Source organism: Elephantulus edwardii, unplaced genomic scaffold (genome assembly GCF_000299155.1).
Source record: "Elephantulus edwardii isolate Elephantulus edwardi_28Jun2011 unplaced genomic scaffold, EleEdw1.0 scaffold00084, whole genome shotgun sequence".
Lineage (NCBI taxonomy): Eukaryota > Metazoa > Chordata > Mammalia > Macroscelidea > Macroscelididae > Elephantulus > Elephantulus edwardii.
In genome coordinates, this window is record NW_006399834.1 from 10,704,561 (window position 1) to 10,719,591 (window position 15,031).

Genomic DNA, 15,031 nt, shown 5'->3' on the forward strand with positions numbered 1-15,031 from the left:
GAGCACTGAACATGGCATGGAATGCCAAAAAAACAAACAAGACTGTCTTGGAGAAAGTATGACCAGGATGGTCCTTGGAGGTAACGATGGTAAAACTTGGTTTCATAGACTTTGGGCATGTTATTAGGAGGTCTCAGTCCTTGGAAAAGGTCATCATACTTGAAATGGTAGAAGATCTGCATAAGAGAGGAAGACCCTCAACAAGATGGATTGACACTTGTGATAGGTGACTGTAACACCGGTCTCAAGTATACCAGAGATGAGGAAGAAGACAAAGAATAGGATCTATTGTTCATAGGGTAGCTGTGAGTCTCAGTCAGCTGGATGGCACATAATTATACCAAGTGACCTTGGAAGGAATATTACACTAGGGGCATTTTGTTTAGGCATTAATCTAGCTAACTAACAACTGTGTTATTTCTGGATTTGAGTTATTACAAAGAGCTGCTATGAATATATGTGTACAAGTCTACTTTGTTCTCTTTTGACTATCTAAGAGGAGTGAAACAACTGGATCACATGTTTAACCATCTAAGAAACTGTCAAAATATTTAAAAACAAACCCACAACAAAAAAACCAAACCAAAACCAAACTCATAATCTAGATCATCTACAAATAATTAATTTCAAATGAAGCATCCTATGAAGTACTTACCTGCATATCAGGAGAAGTGCTGTCCTGAGACAAAGTGTAAAGTATTCCAACACAGGAATTCAAGTGTTGAGAAGAATTTACTCCTCCCAAATATCTGTGTAGGGATCCCAGTGCAAGTGAGTGTCCTGTTCTGGTAACTATATCTCTTGCTGACTTTAACCTGTAATAACAGAAATAAATTATAATTTCTGAAATAAAAATAATCTAAGGACACTGTCATGTAAACCAAATCTCTGCATAAAGACCTGAAAAAAAAATTTGGATTATATTTTCCATTAATTGACAAAAAAAAAAAATCTGGAATAACAAGAACAGAAGTATAAAACAACTATGAAAAGTTTAAATGTCTTTCAGATATACATATAAAAGCCAAGTTAATAAGTCAGAAATTACTTTTACTTTTTAATTTATTTTAAAAGTTATATTCCTGAGCAACTTGAATTCCATATAAAAAGAAATTAAATATAATGAGAACCCTGTAATAAAATAATTCATATATGTCAAAGTTGGGATTTGAATCACAATAGAAACCTAACTACAAGCTTCAAGGTTGGTTTCAACCAAACTGATAATATATATTAGTAAACTATAATATCAATATGTTTTAACTGTAATTATCTTGCCTCTGCTGACCCTACAGTAAGTTTTCAGAAGTAATAAACTGCATGGGAGAAGACTGCTCATCCTTCTTCCATGGAACAACTGATGAATTCAAACCACTAGGCCACCATAGCTCCTACTAATACAGCTACCATGAATTTGATCTATTTAATATTTATTCCGTATTTAGCACCTCATTTCCATTAACATTCTGAAGTAGATATGGTAGAATTAACAATCAATCTTCTGTTTGGAATAACAAACATTTAGCTAGCTTACAGCCAGCTTACTTGGTTAGAGCGAGTTAGTGGTAGAAAGAGCAGTACATTTTCTGTTCCTAGATCTACAGCCTACAATTTTTGCTCTTCTCAGGAAATGGTTTTTCTGTCATCTATATAGTTTTACATGATAAAACTCCATTAAGTATTTCACTACAACAGAGTCCATTCCACTGACCACTGACCATCAAGTATACACTTAGAGATTTTTCTTAGTACACAAAGATTTGGAGTAATGACAGTTTCATTTCCCAAGTCTAGAAGACAAAGGTGCTTTGCTTTAAAGTATACAGATTTGTAAGTTTTTCTTAGTTAGACTTTAGGATGAAGATTTTACTAATTCCACCCAGCAGTAAGTATATGTCCAGTTTTTATATGAGTATAAACAAGAAATGCACTTACTTATCAAAGCTAACTTGAGCTAATCCTGCAGTAAAAGCTCCATCATCAACCACCTGGGCTAATCGAGCCCATGCCTCTGCAGCAGCACATCTCAACAGCGGGTTGGGACTTTCCAGAGCTCCCATCACTAATGTTAGGACAGGTCTTCTAATTTCTTCTGGACCCAAACTTTCTTTGGAGCTAGCCATATACTGAAATATGTGAAAGAACAATACAAATGAACAACAATCTGAAACTTCTCTTATGTCTTTTAGAATGTACTTTTATGGTTTACTGTTACTTCCCCCCCCCATGATTTAGTAATTATACTGGATTACTATTTAAAGAACTAGTAAGTTCTAGTGCAACTTTATTCTAACTAATTTATTTTACCAATAAAAAAAGACTACATTAGAATGAGCTATACACAAAAACTAATTATTTGAATGAAACATTTTACAAATGAATCTATGAAGTTTTAGCTATAATACAAACTTCATGTTCCAATATTAACATAATCATTCCTATATTATTCTTTGTACTTAAGGAATATAGTTTTTGGGATTGCAGTGAAGCTTCTAGCCTCTAGGCCACCACAGCTCCCAAGAGTAAACACTCTGGAGTTTATAGAGGCAAATATCTCTGTGGCCTTTTTGAATTAATTTTTTCATCTTGAATTTCCTCTTAACTGTTGGAGAGTATCTTTATATTTTTCATGCTTACGCTTCAGTTATCATTTAAAAAAAATTATACCCAAAAAGACTCTTAAAATGTAACAATAAAAAAGCTAATCAATATAATAAAATAGAGGAATACTGGAGACTATATAACTTTCTGAGGACAAAAAAGAATTTTAAAAGATAATTATGGGTCCTCCATTTGTTATTTGTAGTTACCTTTCAGCATTTGTGACTTATAACTGTAATAATGAAGTAATCATTGCTTGTAAATACACTGCTGATACAATAAAATAGAACTAAATGATATTTAAAATCTAATATTAAAAACAATAAAAATTAATCTTATCTTCTACATAGATCCAAAGTTTAGACAAGATTAGCACTTTTAAATCAGTATTTACACTCAACTTGTACTTTATATAGCAAAAGAAATGTAACTCAAATTTTTACAGGATGGCTTATAAAGTGACATTAAAATACACTTTGTATTATGCATTTTGGCTGTGAGGGACCTCTCCAGAGTACTGAAGAGCAAGATATCAGCCTGGAGACTAAGGTGCACCAGATCCAGGTCATCCTCCTTCCAATTGCCTGCTATGCATCAGAGAACTGGACAATGACTAGGGATGACAGAAAGAGAAATGATGCCTTTGAGCTGTGGTGCTGAGAAGAGTGTTAAATATACCATGGACTGGAAGGAGAACAAACAGGTTTGTCCTAAAGAGGGTGAAGTGAGGTTGCTCCTTGGAGTCAAGGATTCTGAGGCTTTGTCTGACATACTTTGGACACGTTGCAAGGAGGAACTGGCCCTTGGAGAGGGATATTGTGCTTGGAAGATGGAGGAACGGAGAAGAGGAGACTATTGATGAGATGGATTGATACAGTGACTGGGGTTAATGAGGGTAGGTGTGTTTGAGACAGTAAATTGGCACAAGATAGAGCTTTTTTAAAGGCTGTTGTACACGGGTTGCCATGAGTTGCAAGTGACTTGATAAGACATAACAACAACAACAAGAAGCAATATTTCATGCCATCAAACAAGTGACAGCAAAACTATTAAACACACAATCTCACAAATTATCTAGGGTATTATCATTGGGACTAAGTGGAAATAATAATAATGTAAAAGATAAACTCAACAGATTATTAATGATATTTATTGCTAAGAACGTTTATGGCAAGCATTTAACTCTAGCTCCTTTATCGTGATTTTTTTAGCTTTTCTTTTCTGTCTTTAGTATTAGGAATCTGAAAAATAGTGACATTAAATGAGGTCTAAGAAACATTAATTATATTTCACATAAATTCCCTGAACATTTACTACAGATCAGTTGTTACTGGGTGCCACTGAGTAAACTATGACTCACAGTGGCACTATTAAAAACAGATTTGAACCTTGTCCTATCCTGAGCCATCCTTATCATCCCTAACACACTTGAGCTCATTACCTCGGTCACTGTATCAATCCATCTTGATGAGAATCTTCTTCTCATTGGCTGATTCCTCTATCTTTTCAAGCATAAAGTCTCTTTTCAAAGAAGAGCCTCTCCTAACAACATGCCCAAAGTATGTGAGATGAAGCTTCACTATGCTTGAGAATAACTCTGGTCAGATACTAATAGTTCTAAAATTAACAGATTGAGGAAATGGCTACTACAAGCAATGCTGTTCTTGTTGTTTTGTGCTATAAGTTGCTTGCAACTTTAAATAAATCAGTTCTGAAACCTGCCCTATCTTGGGCCAATCTCATGGTCTCCAAAAGACCTAATCTCATTGCTCCAGTCTCTGAGTCAATCTATCTCATCCTGAGTCTTCCTCTCCTGCGCTGTCCCTCCACCATTCCAAACATGATATCCCTTCTCCAAGGACTGGTCATTCCTGGTTGCATGCCCAAAATATGTGAGACAGAGCCTCGAAATCCTTGTCCCCAGAGGGCAGCCTGGTTTCACCCTCTCCAGGACAGTTCTGTTTGTTCTCCTGGCAGTCCATGGTATGTTCAACACTCTTCTCTAGCACAGCTCAAAGTCATCGACCCTTCTTCTAACATCCTTAATTATTGTCTGGCTCTCTAATGCACAGCAAGTAACTGTGAAGACTGCATGGCCTGGATCAGGCACACTTTAATCTCCAGCTAAAATCATTGCTGTTCAGTACTCTAGAGTGGTCCCTGAGAGCAGACTTTCCCAAAGCAATTCATCTTATGATTTCCTGACTGCTGGTGCCAAGAGTGTTGACTTTGGAATGAAGCAAGCTGAAGTTATCAACAATCTCAATATATTCTCCACCCAAATATTGCCAATTGGTCCAGTGGTGAGAATCTTTTCTTGATACTGAATTTCAATATGAAGACTAAAGCAATAAAAGGCTCATTTTTTCCACGGCAAAGAACAAATTTAACTTCATTAGACTTTCCTCACAAGTATATCTAATAATTCTCAAAACCAGAGAATAGTTCTTTTTCAGGAGATCTGAGGCATAAGCTGAGAATCTGCATTTATATCAAGTTCCAAAGCAAGGGATATATGTGTTGGTTCACAGACTACATTTTGAGAACCAGTACTATAAACCAGGGTCAACAAACAAATTCTGAAAAGGTTAAACAATAAATATACTCAATCCTGCTAGTATTGCTCAAAAACAATCAGAGTAAATGAATGAGCATGACAATATTCCAATATAATTGTGTCAATAATGATTCTGAATTTAATACCAGTTTTTAAACTCACAAACTTTCCTTTGGAATTTTTTACAACTGCTTAAGAGTACAAAAACATTCTTAAGTTTATAGATTAGACAAAAATCAAGCAGGAAATTAGATTTGTACCACTAACTCAAGATTGCTGGTCTTTTGTTTAGAATATTCAATTCAGATTTATGCATGACTCTAGGCCACAACAATAAACTTGATTCCTGAGTGCAAAGTTATATATGAAAAAATAAAAGGAGACTTGCTAAAGCCTAAAATATTTTCATTAGGAAATTCAGAAAAGAAAGGGAAAAAATGTATCAACTCTTTAGAAAAGTCTATTCTTACTCAACTGGCCAACACATATATAAATATTCATAAATTCAAAAAAATGAGATCACCTTCAGAAATCTGGAAAGTGAAGAAATAACATGTAACTGAACGACTTGCTGACGAGCCCCTTTTGTGTGCTTTATACTGTCCAAAAGCTGTTCCAATACAAGAAGTCTAAATTTGGAAGCAATAAGACAAGAAGCAAACAGGTAAGACAGTGGATTTGGTCTACTGGTGTTATCAAAAACGAGGTAAAATGTTGAAGAAAATCTTGAACTATTTTAGGAAAAGAAAACATATCATGATCAATAGAAAAATCCTTTCACATATGATATTATGACAATAGGTGAAAAAATATTTTTTTGTGAAATAAAGAAATATATCACTTGGAGATTTATCTGAACATATTCAGCATTAATAACTATTTTCTAAGGAAGAATAACCATTTTGCTCTTAATATCATAACTTCTAGATTAAAATACACTGCTTCATTTTAAAGCTCATATTTTTATTTTTTGTCATTTTAATTTTTATGTCATCTACAGTCAGTCAGAAGCAGTAAAATCTTAAAAAAATTAACTTCATACACATAACTTCACAAATAGTAACTTCTTCCTCTGACTATAAAATCTATTCTTTTTCAAACACCGTTACAAGGTTCCTCCTTTCCACCTTTTTTCCAATTCAATGGTACCTAACAACTCCCTTTAAATTAGCAAAGAGGAAACAATATTTAAGCTCTAAACTCCGTTTGAGGAGCCCTGGTGGTGAAGTATATTAGGTGCTGAACTGTTAACCAAAAGACTGACAGTTTGAATTCATTAGCCACTCTGTGTGGGAAAGTCTTCTTCTAAAAAGATGTACAGCCTTGGAAACATGGATTTGTTGTTATTTTAAGCTAATACGTTAACATGAAGCAATGTATTTGAATTTATATGTTATTAAAGCAATTAGGTATGGTTTGGATCTAATGTCAGTTAGTCAAATACTGTCTTAGTTCATAATATTTCTATGCATAAAAGCCATTAAAGAAACATCACCAAACAGACTAAAAAATCTTTAACATATGATAATACTCAAAAGTAGTTCCTATTTGTTGCTATGAACCTCTGTATGTACTTCAAATATTTATTATAATAAACTTTATGGGAGCTGATTCATAACTATGGATTGTACCTAAGTTAGTTCAGTATTCATAATTTGGAGCTTCCTGTCTTCTAAGACTATTTAGAAAACCACATTCCCATTCTAATTTAAAGGCTAAGTCTAGAATTTGAATAACTCAAAAAATATAAGAAAAATGAAATTCAACTATTATCCACTAATTAGAAAGAGCCAAATTAACGTAATTTTCTTATAGTTTTTTACCTAGTTTGAACAGTCTGTTAATAACTTTTAAAAGCAATATTAAGAGAAATGTTTCTATTTTAATAGGTACTATATGAAAAATTTTAATACCTTATTATTATTTATAGTCTAGCAACAAAACTTATTGAACCATTTCTCTAGTTTAAGATATTTAGGCTGCCTTAAATTTTTATGACACATAATGTGCTAGCTCTGGTCTAGTGGTAGGCAGCAATGCTGTAATCCTTAAGGTATGTGGTTCAAATCTACCAGCTGCCCTGTGGGAAAGGGCTAGGAAATTTTCTCCCATAAAAACCGCTGGCGGGTCAGCTATGGGTTGGTTCCAACTCAATGGCAGATAATAAAAATAACATATATAAAATGTTAGTTCATTTTCCAAGAGCGTATTTAAAGCAACTAGTTTCAGAATGCTTAAATTATCTGTAAGAAAGACTGCAAAGAGTAAATATAACATCAAAGAGGAATTAAAAGGCAATCATATAGTCAGGTTTATGAGTTTAAAAACCCAAGATATCATTCTTAGGTCATATGTTACATATCTGTGTCATGTTGGAAGCGCTAAAAATATGTTTAGATAAGAATTTTTTTTTTTTTTATTTTTTTTATTTTGTGTGCGTGTACCATCAAATCAGATCTGACTGGTACAGGAGGATATTGCGCCTCCTTCTCCGGCAGAGCGTCTGGTGGATTCGAACCGTGTTCCTCTGGGATTGCAGTGCAGTTTCTTGCCACTAGGCCACCAGAGCTCCCCCAGATAAGAATTTTATTATTGCTGTTATGTGCTTTCGAGTTGCCTGCAACTTATTACGACCCCATGTTGAACAGCCCTAAACCCTGCTCTATCCTGTGTCAATCTCATACTCTCTGACACACCTACTCCCATCACCCCAGAGTCACTGAATCAATCCATCTCATCGAGAGTCTTCCTCTCTTGTGCTGTTCCTTCACCCTCTGAAATATAATAGCCGTTTCCCTCTGAAATATAATATCCGTTTCCAAGGACTGATCCCACCTTGAAACATGTCCAAAGTATGTCAGATGACACTTCAGAATCCTTGCCTCCAAAGAGCAGGCTGGTTTGACCATCTCTAGAATGAACCTGTTCGTTCTCATAGCAGTCCATGGTATATTCTATACTTTTCTCCAGTACCACAGTTCAAAGGCATCAATTCCCTTTCTAACATCCCTAGTCACAGTTGAGTTTAATGATGCATAGCAAGTAAGTGCAAAGACTATGGCCTGGATCAAGTGCACCTTAGTCTCCAGACTGACATCATTGCTCTTCAGCACTTTGGAGAGGTCTCTGACAGCAGACTTTCCCAATGCAATTAATTTTTTAATTTCCTTACTGCTGGTACCAAGATTGCTGATTGTGAAGCCAAACAAACTAAAGCTGTTAACAATCTCAATCTCTTCACCATCTATCACTATGCTGAAAGTTGGCCCAGTGGTGAGAATCTTTTTTTTCTTGATGTTGAGCTTCACTCCATATTGAAGGCTGCAATCATTGACCTTTTGCAGAAAGCACTTAAGGTCTTCCTCAGTTTAAGCAAGCACGGTAATGTCATCTGCATAACGAAGATTGTTGATGAGTCTTCCTCCAATCCTCTTGCCACATTTCTCCTTATAGAGCCAAACCTCCTGGATAATATGCTCTGCATATATATTGAAAAGGTATGGAGGTAGGACACAGCCCTGGCATACACCTTTCTCAATTTTGAACCATGCATTGTTTTCCTTGCTCTGTTCTGACAACTACCTCCCGGTCCAAGTATAGGTTGTGCATTCTGAGATTCCCATTCTTCTCAGAGTCAGCCACAATTTATTATACTATAATATAATTTGATCTGTATTATTTTCATGTCCACATTCCTGAAACTTTATAAGAGATCTAGCAGAGTTCAAATTTTGTTCTCCATTCTCTAACTTCTAACCCTTAACAAACAGTAAATATACTGGTGGCTAATTAAAGGCTCAACGTGTAAATAATGATACCAATGATCTTTAAAAAAAAAACCACAACAACCCCGGGAATCTTCAGGAACATGAAGGCTGATTTAAGCTTACTAATCCTAAATTAGTATTTCTAAATATTATTAATGATAAAATACATTATGGCCTGTAAGGAAGTGAGGATGGCACACAGCAAGGTTCTGATCTGTTATTCACAGCATTGCTATTAGTCATGTAGACTGAACAGTAACTAACAACAACCACAATTTAAATTATAACAGTTGCTCACTCTAGAATTACCTAAGAACTTAAAAAAAAAATTCTAATGCCAAGGCTACAGATGACTATACTAGTTAATTAGAACTCTCAGTGTTTTTTAAAATGTCTTTCTGGTTCCAATGTGCAGCCAAGAAGGAAACAATGCTTAACTTCAGAATGAAATGATTCATTATTTGCAAGTTGGTGCAAAATATGATTTTAAAAATTACTACAAACACACAAAGAAGATCTCTTTTTTGTACATTGTTATTGTTGTTATGTGCCTGTCGAGTTGCTTGCGACTCATAGTATGTAAACAGCCCTAAACTCTCTGTCCTGTGCCAATCGCACTGTCTCTGACACACCCATCCTGATTAACCCAGTCACTGAATCAATGCACCTCATAGAGGGCCTTTCCCTCCTGGAGGGACACTCCACCCTCCCAAGCATGATGTCCCTCTCCAAGGACCGGTCCCTTCTCACAACATGTCCAAAGTATGTTAGAAGAAGCCTCAGAATCCTTGCCTCCAAGGAGTTGCCCGGTATAACCCTTTCCAGGATGAATCTGTTTGTTTTCCTAGCAGTCCATGGTACCCTCAATACTCTTCTCCAGCACCACAGCTCAAAGGCATCAATTCTCCTTCTATCCTCCCTAGTCAATGTCCAACTCTCTGATACATAACAAGTGACAGCAAAGACCACGGCCTGTATCAGACGCACCTCAGTCTCCAGAGAGACACCATTGCTCTTCAGTACTTTTGAGAGCTCCCTAACAGAAGACTTTCCCATGGCAATATGACTTTTAATTTCCTGGCTGCTGGTGTTAAGAGTGCTGACTGTAGAGCCAAGCAAACTAAAGCTGTTTACAATCTCAGTCTCTTCACCATCCATCCTGATGCTGCCAACTGGTCCAGTGGTGAGAATCTTTGTCTTCTTGACAATGAGCCTCAATCCATATTGGACATTGCAGTCTTTGACTCTCTGCAGCAAGCGCTTCAGATCCTCCTCAATTTCAGCAAGCAGGGTTGTGTCATCTGCATAACGCAGATTGTTGATTTACAACAAGAAAAACCCTTTTTGTAAAAAAATATTAACTATCTATACCTTTTAACATTTTAGAACTTTTATATCGCTAATGCAAAATTTCTTTTTTAGAATCTTATTGTCAGAACTGACAATATATTTAAAAGAATATTTAATTTTTAAAAATATAAATTTTATCTTTCTAAAAACCTGTTTTGAATCTCAAGGCAATCACATAAGAGAAAAGAATGATATTTTAAATAAGTCAAAGTCTGGCACAGCAGAAAATAAAAAATTATGTTTCCTAGCTATATAATTCCTCTACAGTGATCATCTAAAGACACTGGAGAATCGTATTAATTGGTTATTTCTCACTTTCTGTATTTATGATTCTACCAGATCATTTACTCCCAAAAGTTCTAAACTTCAGCATATTATTTTATTCAGTTAGAATATAAATAGAATACTATGTTTTGCTTTTATCCAGTCTCAACTTTTTTTATTAGAGCAAACAAATTCTTCCTTGAATACTGTATACTAGTACTAATAAAGGAAAAGTTATAAGAAGTTTAGTCTAATTTTTGCTTTTCATTTGGGACTTTTCTTTGCCCATAGGGACATGCCTGTTTAAGCCATAGTAATTGTTGTTACCATTGCTATCAAGTCCATTCCAACTCCTGGTAACCTCACATGTCTCAAAATAAACTGTGCTTCATGAGGTTTTCAAGGTTATATGTAATCTTTTGGAAGATCAAGATCTTTCTAGGTGGATTCAAAGTTCCAACCTTTTGGATAATAGTCTAGTGTTTCATCATGTGTACCATCCATAGTAGTTACTGTTACATTAATCTCAATCATTTTAAATTATATGCTTTATAAAATACAAGAATTATAAACTGCTTCCAATTCTATTTTCTCCCTGTCTTTTTTGAACATGCCAGAATGCTGTGGTTTTTCTCCTGTCCTTCAGTGTGATAACAGCTGTGTATAATTTAGTTATATATTAACTTTAAATATCTTACTGCTTGATCATATAATGCAAGGATCTACAGATTATACTTTTTTTGAGGAAAAGGTAGTTTTAAAAATGGAAGGTAGTGAAAATTTTTTGTCTATTTTTTTATTTTATTTTATTTTAGGTAGTGAAAATTAACATAAATTTGATTCACTGTTCTATGCACTGAAAGGACAAGTCTTATTTCAGATATGTGACCCTCTATCCACAAAACCTATTTCAGATATGTGTTGCTGGTAACAGATAGTATAATCTGGGCAAATGGACTGCCGGAATGAGTGAAAGAGAGGCTAGGAGAAAGAGGGAGGGAGGGCAGGAGGAAGAAATAACAGAAGAGAAAGGTATAAACGGAGAGAGATAATAAATGAACAAATGAATGAAGGAATGAATAATCTTGGCTAAAATTAATTTGTGAACTATAACCAGCACACCTTATGGGAGAGATACTTGCACTTAATAAGCCAAATACATTATTAAACTTCAGGCTACATGAACTACTGAAGGTGCTTACCTTTGAGTTTCTCCCACATGAGCACATACAACCCCAAAGAGCTTGGCTGCAGAGCTAACAACTGATAGTGCTGGAGGTAGGGGCTTTGGCACTGAATCTCCTTCTACTTCTTTCTCATATATAGAATAAGGGTCATATTCAAGACTTCCACAAGTAACACCATTACCCAGCAGGAGCTAAAAGAAAAAGGTATATATAATGCTTTTAAATCACTATTTGTAGACTACATTCATTGACCCAAAAAATATCTAAAAAGGCAATACCTGTTCTTCAATAAATCTATGGTCAGTCTCTTGTAACAAGGGGCTCAGTATCAGGAGATCATCCTGATGACACAAGGGTGGAAGTAAAAATGTGGATGCTGCCACCTGAGTATCAGAAGCAGTCAAGTCAGCAGCTAGCTCTTTGAGTATAGCACAAAGGTTTCCTGTTGTATCAAAGAAAAACATTAATTAGTAACTTAATACTAGCAAACAAAAGTCCAGTTTAAGGCTTTATAATCCACACCCCGGACAACTTAAATATTTAACAGTCAGAGTTTGTATTTCTGATCTCTGAAAACGCAAATGAATGAAAGGTTCAACTATATGCTGCTTGTCCACAAGGATGACTAGAAATGACTACAGAATAGATATCCCAAATAGTAAATTCTATTATCATGTCAATAAAGTATTACTCACAAAAAATTGATAAAGCAGATAAACTTTACCTGCTTATAAAACAATATGCCTAAAAAATATATATAAAAGCATTAAACAAGATTTTTCTGCTTTTACAATGCAAAGGTTCTTTAAGTGGAGTACTTCAAATGTATAAAAAGCAGACATAATAGCATAATGACCCCAAATACACTCTTTGGGGAGCTCTGGTGGCACAGTCCATAGAGAGTTCACTGCTGACCCATCTGCACTGCTACATCTCCCATGGGAGAAAGATGGGCAATGTCCTTTCATGCGTTTTACAATCTTGGAAAATCAGCTGGGGGTGGGGTCAATCAGCTATTAATTGATTCTAACTCAAAGGCAATGAATTATATGCTTTTTAGCAACTGAATCAATCTTGTTTCCCTATGCATCCACCTACTATTCCATCTACTGTCCCATTATTTTGAAGCAAACTCTAAATAGCAAATCATGCTACTCATTAATAGCTCCCCTAGTATGTTACTAAAGCGAAGGAACTTTGGTGGCAAAGTGCAGGGAGTGTTACACCACTAAGCCACATGTCGTACTCTTCTGGTGGTTTGAATCCAGTAGCTGCTCTGAGGATGAAAAATGAGCTATCTCCTTTTATGCGATTTACAAACTCAGAAACCTGCTGACAGTTAAGTTATCAGCTGGAAGTGACTTGAAGGCAATGATCACTGATAACTAAAGCTGGATGACTCTATATTTTAAAAATAAACCCAGCAGTATTATCTCATGGTTTGTTTTTTTAAAAAACCAAACCAAACATTACATATCCATTCAATATTCAAACTTCTATTGCTTCATCAATGCTTTTTTGCATTTATTTTTAAAATTATATGCTAAGTAAGATCAATATACTGCAGGTAGTTGATATAACCTGTCTTTTTTAATGTAAAATTCTCTGCATTTGTTTTCCTTGAAATGTACTTAAATAAGCAAGGTTACTTATGCTGCAAAATAAATGAAACTAAATGAACTAAGTTAGAGTGGCTCAAACTTTATAAGCATATAAATTAAACACAAAATAACCTTGTTTTAATAGTGTCAATAACTAGAAATTTCTGCAGAGTGGACTGCTAAGCTGTTATCCTTCATAGATATTTGGATCAAGAGTATTCTGGAGAGGAGAATGGGGAAGAGGAAGCAGGCCACTTTGCAAACCGTGGTGTTCTTCCAGAAGGATGCAGATATGGTTCCCTCTTATATACTTTTTTGTAAACTGTTTTATTTATTACATTAGTCTAAATTATAATTTCAAAGGTTCTAATTTATGAAGCAAACATCAATTTTCTCCACACAGTGCACACAAAGCTATTGCCATTTTGTGATTTAAGGCCTTTAAGCATAATTAATAATTACCTTAAAGAAATATTACTTATGCCAGTGTTTCAGGATGAAATGAAGACAGGGACAATGTTTACTTATTAGAAACAGTAGGATACTAAGTAAGTTAGATACTGAGTGAGTTAGTAAAAGGGTTCATTTGCTATTATTTTCTACATTATTAATAACAACATAGATTTTTGAACAACATAATGTGCTAAGAAATATAAATCTTTCATATAAACGTCATAATTCAATGTGGACAGCGTTACTGTTTACTACTATAATTTTAAAGATGCAGAAAAAAAAAGTTTGCTAATTGCCTAAGATAATGTAATATTTATGTGGTAGAGTCACAATGAAACTAAGGTAGTGGGATTTTGGAACTTAAGACTTTAACCATAATTATCATTCATTCATTTCAACTGCAAGAAGCTACTGAAGGAAGGAAAATTAATTCTCCTTTCAAGAATATATTTTAAAAGAGAACCTATAAAATCTGATACACAAATACATACACATAACTAAAATAGAAAAGTAGAAGTACTATGTTTCCTAAAACACAAAATCTAAAGTACTAAGCTAAAGTAAATTCCACAGAGAGATTATATACAGGAACTGTGAAGGTTAAATGAAAGAAATAGTAATGGCTCAAAGGGGTAGATATAATATTCAGTAAAACAATTTTCTTAGTAGTACAATATGCAAGGCATAGTTGATAATACAGCAAAGATGAAGTGAGTACTTACTTATATAACTGTTCCAAGTTCTGGTCAAAATTAAAGACAACTATATTTTAAAAGTGAAATATTCACACAATGGAATACTAAGCTGCATTGAAAAACAAAGAACTCATGCAATATTATTCAAAATGGGTGACCCTGGAGAACATTATGCTGAGTAAAACATCAAAGTCACAAAAAGACAAATACTGCATAGTGCCACTGTTGTAGAATGGGACTGACATCAGGGTTGGGCTAAGACTGAGAAAAACTGGATAAATTATGTATATTACATTGAAACAGATGAGGGAGAGAACAGTTTAAAAGCGATATATGATAGAGTATTACAATTATCACAACAGTCCAGAACTAAGGCGGCATAGTGGAGTGCACCTGGGGGGAGGAGGGAAGCGAGGGTGGGGGGATTGTATACCAATGAAGGAATTTTTCTTTTGCTTTTTGAAGAGAGAAATGAACTGGGGTTGGGGGACAGGGAGAAAAGTGTAACAATGAATGAATGGAAATCCAAAATCTCTGTAAATGTTCATTAAAATTA

At 34.8% G+C, this 15,031-nt stretch overlaps 1 protein-coding gene across 2 annotated transcripts in view; it reads right to left on the reverse strand.

Annotated features, from left to right (window-relative positions):
• Window positions 1-15,031, reverse strand: part of HEATR5A (HEAT repeat containing 5A) — a 154,937-nt gene that overhangs the window by 74,787 nt on the left and 65,119 nt on the right. For both annotated transcript variants that reach the window (XM_006889975.1, XM_006889976.1), the window contains 5 exons: window positions 12,005-12,168; window positions 11,742-11,917; window positions 5,682-5,787; window positions 1,936-2,126; window positions 656-815 (listed from right to left, as the gene is read on the reverse strand). In XM_006889975.1, coding sequence (XP_006890037.1) covers window positions 656-815; window positions 1,936-2,126; window positions 5,682-5,787; window positions 11,742-11,917; window positions 12,005-12,168 — 797 coding nt within the window. The remainder of the gene's footprint in view (window positions 1-655; window positions 816-1,935; window positions 2,127-5,681; window positions 5,788-11,741; window positions 11,918-12,004; window positions 12,169-15,031) is intronic.